This window comes from Thamnophis elegans, chromosome 1 (assembly GCF_009769535.1).
Source record: "Thamnophis elegans isolate rThaEle1 chromosome 1, rThaEle1.pri, whole genome shotgun sequence".
NCBI lineage: Eukaryota > Metazoa > Chordata > Lepidosauria > Squamata > Colubridae > Thamnophis > Thamnophis elegans.
In genome coordinates, this window is record NC_045541.1 from 52,789,159 (window position 1) to 52,807,400 (window position 18,242).

The following is an 18,242-nucleotide window of genomic DNA, read 5'->3' on the forward strand; positions in this document are numbered from 1 at the left end:
TTTGTTTTGAATTCTTGAATTCTCTTTGAAAGTGTAGTACTTATTTTAAAAAATAGGTAACGGTTAAAACAAGTGGTGGGATTCAATTTTTTTTACTACCGGTTCTGGGGGCGTGATTTTGAGGGCGTAGCATGGCTTCGTGGGCATAGCTTTGTGGGCATGGGCAGGGGAAGGATACTGCAAAATCCCCATTCCCTCCCGACCCCACTAACCTGCTTTCCAGCTCCATTCTCCTGTTCAGGGAAACAAAAGAAGATCAGGCGGGAGGGAGTGGGGGTGGGGCCAGTCTATTTGCCGGTTCTCCAAACTATTCAAATTTCCGCTACAGGTTCTCCAGAATATTGGCTGAATACCACCTCTGGTTAAAGCTCTTATGTTGCATAATATTAGATAGGTTAATAAATTCATCAGCCAATCATTATTGAATATATTATTAATGACAGATGTTTCCACAGAGCAAAGAAGATTTACCAGAATAATTAATTTTAAGTTTATGTGAACATCTGCAGTTTTGGAATGGGTCAATTGGCAGTTTTGGGTAGCTGGTGGTTTGTCTTAGAATCTATGATCAAATTTCTAATTATTTTTGGAGGGTTATTTTAATGGATCCTGAACAGAATACCAAAATGTTATCTGAAAGAAACAGATTAGTATGAGATATGACACCCCTTGGGTAAAACTACTTATCGGAGTTATCTTGCAGTATGGTTTATCTGTTTTAATACCTAACTTCAGTTAAATATCTAGACAAGAAAATGTTTAAACATAGGATTCTGCCTGTAATGCCCAAATCAGTATTAAGTCATTTGCAGATATTAGTCCCTTAAAATGCTTGGCAAAGAATAAGAAGAAATTTCAAACAGAAAAAAAAAAACCCAATATACCAAAGAACAGTTTTTATCCGAGTGAGATTTGAGTTGTATGATTCTATGGTGAAAGTAGCATAGTAATAAAGAAATTGGATACATGTGTTAACTGTGCATACTACCCATAGTCACATGCAAATGAGATGGGCAGCTACATATACTTAATAAATAATAACTGGAGTATCAGACAAAAATATTGCATACATGATCTCCTTTACTGGAAATTATGTGCCTCAGTAATAGTGAAGTTACTAGTTGACAAAATAGCCTATTGGGATACTGACAATAGATTACTTTATTTCTTTCATAGTGTACACATGTGTTACTCGTAGGTCTGCTACGAGTTAAAGATGAGAATAACTCATTTTATTAAAAAGATTGAGGAGAATGTAAAGCTAATTATTGCATTTGAAGGCACTTCATTTTATATCTTTACATCTTTGCATTTTACTTTTTGATGTTGTTTGGTATTTTGATATAGTCAATTGACCAGTAAATGAATATGAATAGGGGTGCAAACATGTTTGTGCATTGGCATGAGATTTGAAACTGATAAAGTAATTTAATAAGATAATAAATATAATGAGAATTATCTTTGAGCTCTTGTGTTAACTGCTGTGTTCAGTGTAACAGGAAACATACCACAGGGCAGGTCTATATTTATTGCTTTTTTCAGTCTCTCATTTAGTATGTGAAATGATACATTGTTGTTTGGTCATTGAATAGTTTTGTGTGGAGTTACACATTATTAAGGCATTCTGGCAATTTAAAAAATGAAAAACATAATGCAGAAGCCAAAATACCTTCAAATATAAGCAAATCTTCCCTTAATTTTAATCTCCATTGATCAAATATAAAACCTGTACCCCTGTATATTAAAATTATATAAATATGAGTATCTCCCAATATACCTTTCATCATATTCTAACTTTGACATGCACAGTATATCAAATAAATTATTTATCAGTTCACCTTGTTGAAAATACATATCCTTTGAGTTAATGTTTAAAAATCAGATTCAGATATAATTTTTCCTCAAGCCCAGATTAATGTAAATGCGTAAAATAATCCACAGATGATAATCACCATGTTTTGGCCTTCTGTGGCCTTCTACTATCCAAAAGGAAAAAGAATAGTTAAATTTACAAAATTTAATCATCTGCAATGATTTTCATCTGTGAAAAATGTTGTTGAGCAGACTTTGTACACTGACTGTTGCTTGCTTTTTATTTTGCAGCTGGTTTATATGGAATTGTCTGAATAATGCTGTTTCTGAATACTTTTCAAGGAGAGTTCATCTGATAAAAGAAATTCTATCCTGTGATTTTCAGTCTACATATGGTTGCTTTAATTTACACTGTTATATGTCTGCCACACCAGACTGAAAAATGGGTTCATAGATTTATCATCTGAAACTATTTCTCAAAATTTCTCAGTTTTGGCTTTTAAACCTCAACAGGCAGAAGAAGTTCTTGGATCAACATTGCTAGTATTAACAGCATGATGCATCCATAGATTCTCTTCTTTCTGTTCGGATTTTTGCGTTTTGGCTCTTGGTGATTTGTATGTATTTAACAGACATTACTTCAGAAAATACTTATTTCCACTGGCTTGCAAAGTGTTCTGCATTTGTTCCAGGTAAAATCATTTTTTTTTGTTTTTTTCCTTCCCCAACCCCCATTTCTTCCCTCTGGTTATTTCTATATGGAACTGTTTTAGGTTAGAGGCAACCCTGAACCTCAGATCACATGGTACAGAAATGAGCACCTTGTCACAGGAGAGCGCTGTGTAGCAAATTGCAGCATCGGAGGGATTTTCAGCTTGATGATTAAAGGGGTGAAGGAGGAAGATGGTGGTCTGTATACATGTCAGGCCAGAAATGCTGGTGGGATTCGCCAGGTGACTGTGGAATTGACAGTGGAAGGTAAGATTGTTAGCAATCTAGCACAGATTCCATTCTGGAAGCTGTTTTTGCTTCTCTGCAATGACTTGCCCCATCCCAACTTTATTTTTTTCCTGATTACAAAAGCAAATGTGGAAAATTGAGGACAGAATGCCAGTTGGCTACCATTTTTTATGCCTTGGCTAACTCGGTGGAAGAAGGGAACTCAGCAATTGAAAATACATGTTGAAATGTGTACTTGCTGCAAAGAATTTGGGGGACAAGGCCTTCAGCCATGAGGATAAATCAGGAACAATAAACCTGTGATTTCAGAAAACTACATCTCTTCACGATAGGCTGTGGTGACTTGGGCTATTGGGACCTGTAGGGTTTCAATATCTGGAGAGCTAAAGGTTACCCCATCTTAATCTAGAGATAACACTTTTGAACCTATCACCTTTGAAAGCGTGAAGGCTTTAAAAGGAAAGTGAATTAATTCATGGAGGACAGGTCAACTGAATACCATCTGTCCTAAATACTCAATCTTCCCTCCAAGATTTGAAGAAGTATGCCTCCAAATACCAGTTGTGCAAAGAAGTTTCAGTGCCTCCTGCTTGTGAGCACCCAGAGGCGTTTGACTGGGAACAAATTGCTAAGTTGAGGTGTGCCTTATGTCTGCCTTAAGCTGATCCAGCAGGCTATTCTTATACAGAATTCTCATCTGCAGAATACCAAGTGGGAAGACTACTTTGGTGTTTCAAAGCAAAGGTTAACCTAAGGAATTTATAACAATTATTTTTAAGGATAGGACATGGTTATCCTCCTATCACTTGCCTAAGCATCTCTAGAACAGCGCCCCCACCTTTTGGGCACCAGGGACTGGTTCTGTGGAGAGAGCTTTTTCTGCAGAACAGAGGGGGCATGATTTCGCATGCTGCCTGCATCCCATGGATGGGGCTCCACTTGTTTGCACGGCCTGGTGCCAGTCCAAGGCCCGGGGGATGGGGACCCCTGCTCTAGAAGAAGCCCATGATATGATTTGATCTGAGAACATTTTGGTTTAAATGTCAGACTTAACCACTATGATTTCTGTTGCAATAAGCATATGTGATTATTTACAAAAATTTGCATTAAATTATATTAATGTTTTTCAATATTTTCTGCTGTCTCCCATATTTTACAGAAACCAACTGAATTTACCATTCATTAAAGTTCATAAAGTTAGTTGCCATCCACCAGTAGATGGTGCTGTAGACTCACAACATAATATCTTCCATCCTGACTTAAATGTTTTTGGATGTGACATGTGTTATTGTCTTAAATATGTTAAGGTAATAGATGCAGGCAGGTGAACTAAATATGGCTTCAGGTTAGTCACTTGGAATTAAATAAAAACTTCGTACTGAAAAACTATGAGCAGTTTTTGAAATAGCAAAAAAAATCAAGTAATTCTATTTGTATGTATGGATAAATGCGACAAAACAACATTTTCAGTAGAAATTTATTATTTTAGTGAATAGGACTGTAGCTTGGACTGCTTCTCAAAGCACTCCACAGCAAATAGTTGTTCGTGCCCTGCAATTACTTTACCTCTGTTGTAAGGTACAAGTAAGCAAAACTTGATTAGATTACATTAGATGTAATTTTTTTTAAAAAAATGGACAAATATATTGTTTTAATATATCGAGATATATAGGGTCCCAATGATTTGCAGTCCTGATAAAGTATTTTTTTATGTCTGACCATTTTTCTGTTTTCTTTAGGAAAAGTTTTGAAGAAATATACCTTGCCTTCCAGTTCCAAAAGTTCTGGGTAAGAGTTTGGGCATTTATTTATATACTTAGAGCAGATATCTATTCCATAACATGCAGAGCTTTAGAAATATCTAAAAAAGGCAAGATTTTCTGTTTGGCTTTAGTCATAATAATTCTGCTGCTTTCAAAACATTTCATGGAACCATATATTCATGACAATGTCAATATATTTTCCTGTCTAGCCTACCTAATGTTGCAAATCTGGTTGTGTTGTATTTCTTCTCCTTATACTCTTATGAATTAGGGAGGACTTCTTCCTGAGCCACTTCCAAATTATCTTGTTTGTTTCGACTTAAAAAAAATTGGCTCCATTTCCCTAGGTCAGGGGTCAGCAACCTGTGGCTTTGGAGCCACATGTGGCTCTTTCATCCCTCTGCTGCAGCTCCCTGTCACCAGTCGGTAAAAGGAAAAAGGATGCCATGCTAGGAGGACTTCCTGGGGCGGGGGGGGGGCTGGACTTCCAGTTTGCAGACGAAAAAGGACGTAGCACTGGGAGGAGACTCTATGGTGAGGAACCAGACTTCCGGTTGGCTCCAGAATTGAATGGGGGGCTTCCGGTTAGGACCTTTGTGGCTCTTTGAGTGGTTAAGTTTGCCGACCCTTGGCCTAGAAGTGTTCTTGTACATTTCTGTCGAGTTCATCTTCCTTACTTTTTACAGTATTCGGTATTGTTAAGAATTGTAAGCCATTTGGCCTCTGTGCTTGCTTTGTTCAGCTGACTAAACTTTGAACCAAATTTATAAGTAATGTGTTCCACCAATTTATTTCATTTTAAATTTGTTATTAGATCTAATCTAGACATCTCTAGTCTGGCCAATAGAAACTTGCTTTTGCTTTTTTTTGGGGGGGGGGGGGTTATTATTCACTGTTGTTACACCTCACATTCCAGGTTACTGTCTGACCGTGATTCATATTTAGGAAGCTGAATTGCTATTTCCCCCCATGAAGAATAATTTCATGTATTTTCTAATATGATTCTTAACTCTTATTATTTCACTAGGAAGTACAGTTTAGAATATTTACCTGCTAGGTGTTTTTCAAAGCAAGAAATAGAGAGAAGTCATTGGTGGCCCATCTTTTATAACTTTTGCCCTTTATTATATTTAGCTAATTGATTATCACCTAATTATAATTTGCATTATTAAGTTTCCCTATATCACACTGTTTACAATATAGTGTTTGCTTTTTGGGCTGAAACCTCATAGTTTCTTTTAGTATTATTATATATTAGAGAAGATGAGCAAACGTTTGCATATGTTTAAGCATTTTGTGCAGAGCACATAATCATGACTTTAAATTTGCTTGAAACTCACAGCTTCATTTTCATCACTGTTTTATTATTCACATTATGTGTGATCGTGATATTTGCCATTAAAGTGAGCCAGACTTCTTGTAACCCTAATCCTACCCTTCTGTTTAACATTGTTTGTAAATTAGCCAAAAGCATTTTGGCTTGGGAATTTATAAAAATCAAAGTCCACTGGAACTGGTGGAGAACTAGTATGAACAACCCTAAATAGGTATTGCTTAGTGTATATTGAATATTCTATTACTGTTCCTTATTTCATGGCTTTTTATCACAATTTTAAATGATGGACTCACTGAACTTGTATTGGTTATTTGACCTTTGAATTTCTGAAATATAAGCAGAGCTTGGTTAACATTGCAAATATATATAATCAATTTAATTCATCTTATACATAGCAATGGCCACTTTCTGATCTTTTTTCCGAAAGGCCTCCTTCTGAAATATTTATGGCAGTATGTTAATAATCATCTTTAAAAATGGAGAAAGTATAAAAATAAACGTCGTTCCTCAACTGCTCATTCTCAAATCACAAGATTCTGACAAGCTTCTTGGTATTACTTGTTAAATAACTTTTAGTTCTTAAAGTTATTAAAGTTATTAAAAGAAATGCTCATAAGGTAGTAAATGTACTAGTTGACTGGAACACCATGAACAAGAGGGTTTCTCCCACCCCCACCTTTGCAAATATGCCAGGAATCATTCCCAAAATTAACCAAGCCAAATAGCCATAGGCTTACAGCATGTACCTAAAACATAGGGTGTTGTAGTCTCTTCCCTACAACACTCTCATTTAACCCTTTCATCATCAGTCAAAGGGGGTAGAACCTGAGTATCAGAAAGTATAATCTGTTAATATTAATCTGTTAAAATGAGTGATTGTCTTACAGTTTTGCAAAACAAATTCTGATTTTTCTGCAGAGTTGTGGTTTTTTTTTCCAGGCTCTTGTTTAAACTGCATAATTAGTGTTTCTAGATGAATTGCCAGAACTCAACTGCAGTAAATAGTTCCAATTCTTCCAAAAACAGATGTATTTAGAGAAGGGGTGTCCAACTGGATTACTTTGTGGGCCGGATCAGCATTGTATTTCTCCATGGGCAGATGGGATGGACACCTCCTGCAGTAGCCTGCCAGCCAAAATGGGGTGAGGGTGGCGCTGCAAGACACACACACCCCGTGTCCTGTTTTTGACCTAGACAGCCTCCTGCAACATTTTGCTGGCCAAAATGAGGCATGGGGGCGGCCCACAGTCCTTGAGTTTGACACCCCTGTATTAGAGTCAGCTTCATAGAATCATACGAGTTCATTTACTGTGGGGAGAATATCCTATGAGAGTCAAAGCAAGTGTGGGATATTTTCAATAGAGGAGCTGATTTTCTTTCCCTTTTGGTCACGATGGCTTCTTTCTATTAGTACTTTTGCAAGTAGAAAGAGGCTTCTAGGTGAGGTATTTTTTCCAAGCCATTCAAATGGGGGGGGGGGATCACTCTGATATTTTTCAATTAATCTAATGATAGCTATGAGAAAGTTACCCGATTTATGCTCGTACAACATCTTCCCCAATGTTCACACAGTTGAGTTGGACTTCCATGATGCATGCACTAACATGCATGCACACAGTTTCCTTTTCTTTCTTAATTATTTAGAGTTTTCATAGAGACCAAGTATATTCTTGCTGTACCAAATCTAAATTTACCATTTGTTCAAGTATGGGCATGTGTGCCTCCCCATACTGCTGGGGGGGAAAGCAAGCTTTTATTTTCTAATGCTTGAAAATACACGTTGTACTCCTGGACAATATGTGGAATTCATTTCCAGAGTGGCACTTTGCTATATATTGCCTTCAATATTCTGAAATTCATTAAGAAGCATGATTCAGTAATGATATTTGATTACTTCATTCCAGGGGTCAGTCTACTGTTCTACCTATAGAACAACGGCCCAGCATCTGGGGCGAATGTCCACCCAAGTTTGCTACAAAACCCAACCGGGTTATTGTACGAGAAGGACAGAATGGTAAATTTTCCTGTAAGATAACAGGGCGACCCTCAGCCTCGGGTCATTTGGTTCAAGGTATAGTTGATTTCACAGCTATTCGGTTTTTCTGAAGAGTTGATTATACTTGTCTATTGAGAGGATCTTCAATTCTGACTCATTTTCCCTTTTTCTATTATATTTAGGGGGGATAGAAACTTTAATCCCCTTTTGCATCCCTAGTAAAATTGTGGTTTGGCATATCAGAATGTATCCTTTTATTAACATTGAAAGACAGGCTTTCATACAGTGTCCTAACTTTATTCATTGTCTAATTTTTACTTAGGTTTTTTGCAAAGTAAAAATAATAATTTAAAGAAAAATATAGTAACAGAAAATTCATAAGTAAATACACAAGTAATAAAAGGAAAAAGGAAAGAAATAAAGGAGTAGCTTCTGATCACAGAAATTATAAATGCATTTATATTTATCCCCTTTTTCTCTAAGATTCCATCATGGCTCCCTTCTTTCCATATTCTATTATTATTTATTATTTTTAAGCATCAAAATACATGTTCATTTTTTTCCATTTTCAGCAAAAAGTACAAAAAGGGTTTCCAGTTATTAAGAATTTCTTTTTTCCTAATTTAACAAATCAATGTTGCCATCTCAAAGTGTTCTAATTTTAGTGGTCTGTAATACTGTACTTCTGACTTCTGATGGTATAAAATGATCAGATAATTTCTTGTCACTATGCAACGTGAAGCTAAAATTAAATTTATTAAAATTAAAAATAGTTATCAGAATCACTTACAAGTGAAATACTGGTAAAAGAAATCTGTCTGTATAGATTTTCTAAATGCGGAGAGAGTTGGAAGTCAAATGCAAATCCCTTGAGAATGTGTGTCATAGTTTTGAAGCAATACAAATGAGGACCGGGCCAAAATTCTGTTGAAATGCATTCGGAAATGCTGAACCTGTGAAGTCACCACTTCTTGATTACCTTTCCCAGTAATTAAGCATTTGAAATGACCCTATAGATCCACTGATTTAAATGAGGAGTAAACCTTTTATTGCAAGCCCTTAGGCAAAGGGGAACACATCCTTCCATGAAGAAGTATTGATCAACTTTCTTTAATGAGGCCAGTCTTGCTTTGGTTTACTTAAGCAAATGGTCTCTCCACATAGTCTGCCCACATTCCTGGGATCTACAGCCCCCCCCAAGAGGGGGGGGAGAGGGAGAGGGAGAAGCACATACCAAGTTTTCTCTCTCTGATCTGCCCCAATGTCACATTGTAGATAGATTTAATTACCCTGATCACAAAGAATACTGCAGATTGAACATAATAATAATATTCCAGAGCCTTCCCTTGGTAGAAGAAATGTCACACAGTAGGAAAAGCAGGGTTGGCTGGTTCAGAAGAAGTAAATATTATTCTGTCTCCACTGCAATTGAACTATTCAGGTGGGCTTTGCTCACTTAATCTGACTACACCTGAGAATTTCTGTGCTCTGCTATAACTGATGTCTTATCCGCTTCATCATTGTTTATTCTCTATTATGTCGTGCGGCTCTGTAAGAAGGAAGGGAATGCTTAGGAACAGTAGAGTAGGGTCAATACCAATCCGTTTCCATCAACAGCATTGCAAATAATGATACAGAAGCATAATCAAGAAATCATTCAAATCTGTTGGGTACCTGGGTTCAAGTATGGGATCTTTACCCCTGAAGAAGTTTATGGATAAAACTCTTGACTATGATTTGTCCAAGATAATGAAGTTGCGCAAGGCTCTTCCATCTTAAAATCACCAATCCACCTGAACAGAAAGTGCAATGCAACATGTGCCATGCTTCAATCACAGGCCCAAAACATGTAAAGATAGGTTTGTGGTCATCACAAAATGTTTAAAAAATCCTAGTTGAATATGGTTAATTACATCAGAATGGTCATTGATATACCATAGGTCAAGGAAATAGGCTGGTCAGTGAGATGTCCCTGAGTAACCCATTTAGCTCAGGACGAGGAAAAAGTAGCAGCATGCATGGTAGCTAACAGTTGCCATACCTATCCCACTCATCTAAAGATAGCACTATGCACTCCAAATGGACAGAGCATACAGCTTGATGGAATCTTATAGATCATGGGCACTCTAACACTCATTGCCCTCTAATCCTGGCTTGTTTTAGTTTGTGTGTCTGTGGGTGAGTAACATACACAATTTTATTAAATGTTTTTTTTAAAGGATATAAGCTATTCCAAACTGATATAAGTGAGAAAAAGAAGAGAACAAGAAACAAATCAAGAATGTAAACATAGTTTCTGATCTTCTTTACAAGAGTTTTAAGTACAATTATAAATTTACCTTTTACTCTATGGTTAATAGCTCTCTTCTTTCTATATTCTGTCCCATCATCCAAAACTATAAATCATAAATTCATTTTATTTTGTTTCATGCCCAAATACCCATAAGGAGTTTTCAGTTAGCAATAATATATAGATACTGTCTTTTATCTTTTCAAAGTCAATTTTAGCCAATCTCTGCAAATTCCATTATCTTCAACCATTCTCTGTTGTGGGTAGTGCTGAATCTACACACCTTTGTGCATGCAATAATCTCACTGCAGTTATCATGTATAAAATGAAGTTCTGTGGCTTTTTCAACTGTTTTTCCATCAATCCCAAAAGAAAAACCTCTGATTTCACATATATATTAATCTTTAAAATCTTCTGAACAAGTGTATGTATTTCTAGATTTTTACATACAGAGGATTTACATACATAATCCTCTGAACAGGTGTATTAAATTTTCTACCTTTTTAAAATGTCCATCAAATATGGTAAAATATCCTTTCTTGTGTCTTACATTTCCAACATAAATTTGAATTGCCTTTAAATATTCTAAGCAATCTCTCTTTTGGCATATACTAGTGGTACCTCATTTTATATATATAAAAAAAACCTTATACTGTAATGTAAATTTCAGTCCTTTCAACCACATATTTCCATTGTTCCATCTGTATATTATAACTAAGTTTTGGCCCACTTTATCAGATATTTTTTCACTGCCTGCTTTAATGTTGAGAAGCCCAACAGAAAAACTAAGACAAGTATACAGCTAGAAGTTACCTTCAAGGATGGCATACTCAGACAAGTCTTTATTCAAATAAAAATAGAAGATCCTGACCTGGCTTAAAGAAACTAACTCTATTAATGCTTATAGTTTGAGTATTACTTTGTTTCTGGTATAGAGTGGAATGGTTTATTTTGAGGATTATTTTAACATTGTATGAACATGCCAAGAAAAGCCCTGCATTGTGAAATAAAATAATAAAGCATGAAATTAAATAATATTTTTTCTCTTTTCATGACTACATCTAGATGTGTTATTTTATTTTCTTCATGCATGCAGGATGAAATTCAGGTGCAGAAAAAATGATCGTTTTAACATGTTCGAGGAAAGCAGGCATCCAGTTTTTGGAAATCCAAAATGTTCAGCTGGCTGATGCTGGAATTTACACTTGTACCTTGATGAATAATGCTGGGAAGGCTTCTGTGACTGCAGAACTCATGGTTCAAGGTATGGTCAAAACAGACTAAAAGGAAAAAAATGCAGGACATGCCAACTAAATTCCAGGAGTTGGGCCAGGTCTTCTTTATTCTTCAAAATTCTTTCCATCCTCCTGTTTTTTTCAGAGTGACTCCTAAATTATGGTCCAAACATACAGGTCAGGTTTAATTTTTTTAAAGTTGCATTTTATTTTATTAGAAACAGATTATAATGAATCCAGGCTCCTTTTTCTTCCTCCTAGTCACAGTTAAAAATTGAAGACATCTTGTGACTGAAATTATTGATGGTAGTGAGAATGATTATGATGATGTCATTCTTTTGTTGCTTCTGCTTCTGTAAACTATTTCATATTTAAAGGAATTATGATTCATAAGAGAGTAGGTTTTCCCATTAATACTCAACCATGTAAAAATGTTACATAAAAGCCTGGCCCAATGTCATCCTATTAACTTCATATTAATTCCTCAATCTGGTGTTACATAATCAGACAACAAGCTAACACTAAACAACAGCCTAATCAAGGAACTACCAAGATCAACACCATTAGTATATAAAATGAGAGCAAATCCTACTCCCTTCTAATGTATCTTTTCTTTTACAGACTATAAACTAACTGAGCATTGATTATTAAAATTGGATCAGAAAGAAGCAAAAGCTGAAAGGCAAGAGTAGACCAATCTTTGATAAGAATAAAAAGTAATTCCTTTGTAATCATCAAAGGTTTGAATCATGATTTCATGTGAGTTTGAGTCTCTCAAATCTGATCAGAAGGTAGTTCCTTGCCAAGGAGATTAAGGATGAAAGGCAGCAGCCAAGCAAAGTGCATTGCAGAAGGCCAAAACACATCAAATAAAAGAACATATATCTAAAGAGACACTTGATTTCCTTCTCTAGTTAGTTATATGCCAACAATTTAATTAATGGCTATTGTGTTGTTTCCAAGAAATTCCTGCCATTTTTTATCATGGTAACACTTTTCAATGATATGTTCCCTGATCTCATTCATCTGCCTTACTGATCATCTTCCCATTCTTCTGTACACTTGAACCTTGCCAAGTATAATTGTTTTGTCTAGCCTTGATTTGATCACATCAAATGCTGAAATCACATGAACTTCTGCTTTCTGGTCATGGCCTCAAAAATGCCATCAGTTTTTATTTCACTCAGGATCTAATGATAGGTTCTACCTGAACCTTATGGTGTTATTCATTATTGCAATATAATCCATAGTTCAAATTAATATTATTTTTTATTATTTTACAAGGGAGGAAAGGAAAGGAGCAATAATAGAATACTTTTGCCTTCCATATTTCTTAAGTTATTCTTTCCGTCTTCTCTTTTTGTGTCTGGAAACTACATCTGCTGTGAATTGTAATGGTACCAAAATGATTGTGTATATATGATTTTGCCATCATACAAACACTGCTATTTGTAATTGTGTTAAAGCTGTGCCATTTACATGACAACCTTGTCAAACAAGTGTGTCATTTAACCTGTTTTCTCTTTCCCTGCAGATATCTATGTTCAGGGATAAATTAACATGAGACCAAGGATGAAGAAGTATAGTTCTATCTTAAAGCAAACTGCAATTTGTACTTTAGCTTGAAATGTTAGATTTTATTTTTAATCTTTTATCATTTCAGGTTCTCTAAAAAGGGATGCATGTTCTCAACCTCTTTGGTATGTATTTCCATTCCTTCCTCCTGTATCTTAATTTTTACTTTTTAAACACAACACGATAACAAATTTTATGTTATTATTATTATTGCTTAAGCCTTCAGCTTACCTGCTGTATGATAGTAAATATTTATGTCATTGAATCTTCAATAGCCCAACATGAAATATGGTTGTAGAGGGGCTCCTGTATTAGAGCATTTCAACTTTTGCATGGTTGGGGACTATGTAAATTAGTAGTGCTAAAAAGGAATGTAAGCGATTACATTTCTTTCAAGTTGTGAGCCCCTTATTGTGATTTTGCCCAATATTATAGTCCCAAGACAAAAATGTAAAGGCAATAATTTTAAAAAACTAGAAGTGAGCCAATCTGTTAAGATCTCCACTGAGGAAAACTGAGATTTTATGAATTTCATTGACATCTGAGATTTTGGTTCTTTTTCAAATCTTTTAAACATGTACTGAGGGAGCTGACCCCAACTGTAAACCATTTGGCCCTGCATTTGGAATAGAGCTATGGCATGGTTCAGAAGTAGGGCTTCAGACCTAAACAGGCAAACCACTTCTGTTTTTCGTGAAAGCTTCTTGGAAGCCTGAAAAAAGCTGCAGCGGCTTTAACAAATCATTTAAAGCGCTGTGCACACACACACACACAATACAACTGTGGAAAGCACGCCCCCATTTGCGAACCGGTGGGGAAGGTAAATGAATCCCACGCTGGTAAGCTGCCATAGAGCGAGGTGGTGCAGTGGTTAGAGTGCAGCACTGCAGGCTACTTCAGCTGGACTGCAGTTCTGCAGTTCGGCTGTTCAAATCTCACCGACTCAAGGTTGACTCAGCCTTCGATCCTTCCAAGGTGGGTTAAAATGAGGACCTGGATTGTTGGGGGCAGTATGCTGACTCTGTAAACCGCTTAGAGAGGGCTGAAAGCCCTATAAAGCGGTATATACGTCTAACTGCTATTGCTATTGCTAGAGTTTTTTGTTCCTATTCCTAAAAAACATTGCCATTAAACTTAACAATGGAACTGAATGTTTCAAGCTTTGTTTATTGAAATTATTTTTACTGAAGTTACTGAAAAATAAATGTGGGATTTTTACTTGGTTTGCTTCATAATACGTATATGCATTGGCCTTATAAAGAGTGGCTTGCCTCATCCTCGATCATTTATTTATACAGAAGTAGCCTATAAGAATGCAATTCTGTTCCTTTTACCTAAAATATTATACACATTTGATGTGAAACAACGTCACGGAACAGAAATCAAATGCCCTGCCTAAAATCAACATTCAAACATTAAGCAAGTGGTTTTTAAGAAATAAACTTACTTTTACAAATTGTTCTCTTGGCTTAAGAAAATGTTTTCCCTTTAGCACATCAGTAAACCCCAGTGCCTCTACAAAATCCACCATTATTACCAAAGCTATTGAAACCTCAGAGATCAGAAAACCCACCAGCAATGGGATAGTTAAAGACCTCAAATTAACTACTACAGAGCTTTTGCTAGAATCCAAAGAAAGGCCATTGGTTGAAAAAAGAAATTCACCTTGTTCCACCCAAAGAAGCCAGAGAGACTCAATTGCAACAAGTGAAGGAACCCAGCAGAGAGCCACCTAAAGAAGAGAAGAAAGGTCAACAACTTCTGCAGAAAACATCAAGCACTATAACTCTTCGCTCTGTGAAAATACAGCCCGGACCAAAGGCAGAATTGAAGGCGGTTTCCTCTGAACAGGAAGTTAATGGAGAACAAACAAAGCAGTACTGGTAGCAGATTGGCAGGATGCGTTGTCTACCAAGCCAGATAACGTGACCTCTGAAGAATTGGAAAATAATGTTGGGTTAAAGAAGAATGCCGCCGAAATAAAGATTCAGAGAATCCCTCCGCAATTTGAGTGTCGGCCTCAGAGCCAAGAAGCTTTAGAAGGAGAAGTGGTTACATTTAGATGCAGAGGTAAGAATGATTCCTTTCTAGGATGTTTTTAAACAGAAAATGGATGGCCAGCTCATCATGGATATCAAAAGGGTCCCCCCCCCCCACTTGACAAGGGTTGAGATGTTTCCAGCCAGAGCTTTTACATAACATGGGCAATGTCGGTTGCCCTCTTGTTTCCTCAAGCATAGACAAATAACTGCACTTACTGTAACTCTAAGGGATGTGTGATTAGTTTCTATTGTTCAGCATTATATCACCTCCCATCAAGAGGCTTTGTCTTCCTCAAAAAGTAAATGAAGTGCAAGAGGCATAGTACTCGGTCTTCCTAGAATGGTGTACCAGTTCAGCTCTAGTGCCCAACAAACTGCCCCCTCTGGAGGAAACTGATGGAAGAGCTGAAAAAAATGTTACAATCAGATCACACAGGTCAAATGGCTACGTAACACTCCTGCTTTCAGCTTTATAATTTGATAATGAAAGCCAAAAGATATATTAATAACACTATGGGTATGTATGCAGACGCATGAGGGAATAGAATAGAATGGATTGTGTTATTTACACTTCACAGGGAGGAATCATGTGCATTGCAGACTTTACATGTTCTAAAGAGAATACAACAGTTCATTTAGTGATGGTTCAGTTACAGTGTCACTGAAACAGTGACTTATGACTATTTTTCATAGTTACATCCTTTCCAGCATCCTCATGATCAGGTGATCAAAATTCAGACGCTTGGCAATGGTTCATATTTATGATGGTTGCAGTGTCTTGGGTCATGTGATCAGCTTTTGCAACCTTCTGACATGCAAAGCCAATGCGAAAGCCAGATTCACTTAATAACTGGGTTCAGGGGTGGGTTGGTGCCAGTGTTGCTGCGGTTTGCTACATGCACACTTCATTGGGCGCACATGTGCGGTTGACTGCGCATGCATAGAAAATGAACAAATTAATAAAAGACATGCCAGCGGCGACTGGGGAACCGGTTCAGGGGCGTGGCCAGCCTGGGTCACCCAAACTGGTGTGAACTGGTAGCAACCCACTCTGACCAGGTTACTAACTTATCAACTGCAGTGATTCACTTAACAACTAAGGCAAGAAAGGTGGCAAAATTGGGCAAAACTCACTTAACAAATGTCTCACTTAACAACATAAATTTTTGGGCTAGTTGTGATTGTAAATGAAGGACTACTTGTATAGAAATTTCGGAGAATTAGCAGAGTTGGTTTAAATTATGTTATGTTGTACTTCTTTAACATGGAAGAGCATTCAACAATATCCTGCTACCAATGTTGGCTAGACAGAGATGGCAAATTCACAGTAGGAAGATGTTTCAACTATTTAGAACTTTGAGTTCAATGGTTTTTATATCATTAGCTCTCTTAATTAAATCAAGCACAGTCTAGTGGATTTGATTTAATGTAACGGTTGGTTTAACTTTGAAAATTAAAAACTGAAAATAATGTGTCTTGCTTTTTCATTTACATTCATTTTTTAAAAAAATCTGAAGGAACATTTGGAAAATATATCTCTGCAGTACTGTCCTGTGGCTCTAGTAAATAAAATCTTTTTTAAGTCTGCTGATTTAAGATTAATAGGATGAGCCAAAAAATATTCTGCCTTGATTATTCATTGGAAAAATTTTCAAATTCAAACTTTCTCCAAACAGCATGTCATATGATAGTTTTGCAACTAAGATTATGACTGTAAATTATGATTGTAAAATTTAATCTAGACAAGCCAAATTTTATTTCGGTTATTGGTCAGTAAAAAATGAATAACACAAATCTAATCTTTAAAAGTTGAGTTAACTTTTTAGCAGTGTCAAAATTATGGTTACTCATTAAAAGGCAAAGCTAGAAATTGGTGATAGCCAAAAAGACACATTGTGAAATTGTAAATTTTTGATCACCAGCCCCATGCTTATTCACCTGTAATGAACCAGTTCAGGGAAACCCAAGGCAACTGTTGAATGGTTCAAAGAAGGAGCCCTTCTGGAAACTGGAGACGGCATCCTGATATATGAGAAGATGGAGTCCATGTTTATGCCTGAACAATACTCAGCTGGAAGACAGTGGATTTTACTCTTGCAAAGCTTTCAATCCTGGAGGACAAGCTTCAACCAGGTGGCTATTGACAGTAAAAAGTAAGCATCTTTTAGTTGCAAAATATGCTTAGGTGACTGCCTAGGTAGATAATAGTTTCTTCACTGGAAAAAGAAAAAAAGGATACCCCTTTCATACAGGTAGTATAAAACACACTAAATAATGCCAGTGCTACATCCTTTTAGACTTGACTGTTCCCCAATCTTTGAGCTAGGGTGGGATATGAGGTTTTTTCCGTGATGTGCTTTATGTCTATTTCAGTATGATGACTATCTTTCTTTTTGTTTTCTGCTGCTGTTCTACTTCTTTGGTGTTAAATTTGTGTGCTGCCTAGAGTCACCAAGAAGTAAGCAAATTTAGGGATATGAATGATAAATAATTTATAGATATCAATTTGCATTCTGGTTTTTAGAATGAATTCAGTTCATAGGAATTATTTCTAAAGTTCTTGACTAGAAGCAGCTAAACTTGGTTAATTTTTCTCACTAAGCTTCTGCCACTTTTTCTCTTTAAGGATTAACTTTGTCATTGGTCTACAATATCTTATTCTGAGACCATCTCTTAGCACTGAGTTTCATAACTGCCTTTTGCTTTGATCTGTAGGGCCTAAAGTGAAGGAGGTACCTCCCCATTTTCTCCGAGTCTTGAAATCCTGTCACGTGAGTGAAGGGCAAGATTTTCCCTTCGATGCTCAGTTGAGGGGATACCTGTTCCTCAGATTACCTGGCTCCTTAACGGTAAGGTCACGATCAGAAAACTTGTCCATGCATATGAAGAATCAGCTGGGTTCCAAATTATCTAAATTTGTCCTCACATTTTACAAATGGAAATTTATTTCACTTTTAGGTACGATCTGGAACAGACAAGCAGAAGAGGTTTGCAATGCCTCATCTTTTGACAGGAACATATAAAATATGGGTCTATGTATCACGCTAAACCATAGTTTGCTAATTCACAATTTATTGAATAAACTACAATCAGAGCACCGTACTTACTCCTACTAAGCCATGAATGGTTTATTACAAATCAAAAAGTCTGGTTTCACCAACATTTTAACTAAATAAAACTCACCACATAATAGTTTCATCCAGGCCACTGATTGATTTTGTGAGCTCCTCTAT

The 18,242-nt window shown here is 36.4% G+C and overlaps 2 protein-coding genes across 6 annotated transcripts in view; both read left to right on the plus strand.

The window, feature by feature from the left end:
• Positions 1 to 11,342, plus strand: part of LOC116507635 (myosin light chain kinase, smooth muscle-like) — an 89,079-nt gene extending 77,737 nt beyond the window's left edge. For all 5 annotated transcript variants that reach the window (XM_032215940.1, XM_032215958.1, XM_032215949.1 and 2 more), the window contains exons 3-6: positions 2,586 to 2,790; positions 4,512 to 4,560; positions 7,776 to 7,942; positions 11,254 to 11,342. In XM_032215940.1, the coding sequence (XP_032071831.1) occupies positions 2,586 to 2,790; positions 4,512 to 4,560; positions 7,776 to 7,942; positions 11,254 to 11,258 (426 nt within the window). In that variant the 3' untranslated portion in view covers positions 11,259 to 11,342. The remainder of the gene's footprint in view (positions 1 to 2,585; positions 2,791 to 4,511; positions 4,561 to 7,775; positions 7,943 to 11,253) is intronic.
• Positions 11,343 to 14,948: 3,606 nt separating this feature from the next.
• LOC116507659 (myosin light chain kinase, smooth muscle-like) overlaps positions 14,949 to 18,242 on the plus strand; it is a 101,124-nt gene continuing 97,830 nt past the window's right edge. Inside the window, 5 exon segments of the mRNA XM_032215971.1 lie at positions 14,949 to 15,037; positions 16,962 to 17,060; positions 17,062 to 17,162; positions 17,725 to 17,799; positions 17,802 to 17,858. Of these exon segments, the coding sequence (XP_032071862.1) occupies positions 15,030 to 15,037; positions 16,962 to 17,060; positions 17,062 to 17,162; positions 17,725 to 17,799; positions 17,802 to 17,858 (340 nt within the window). The 5' untranslated portion in view covers positions 14,949 to 15,029.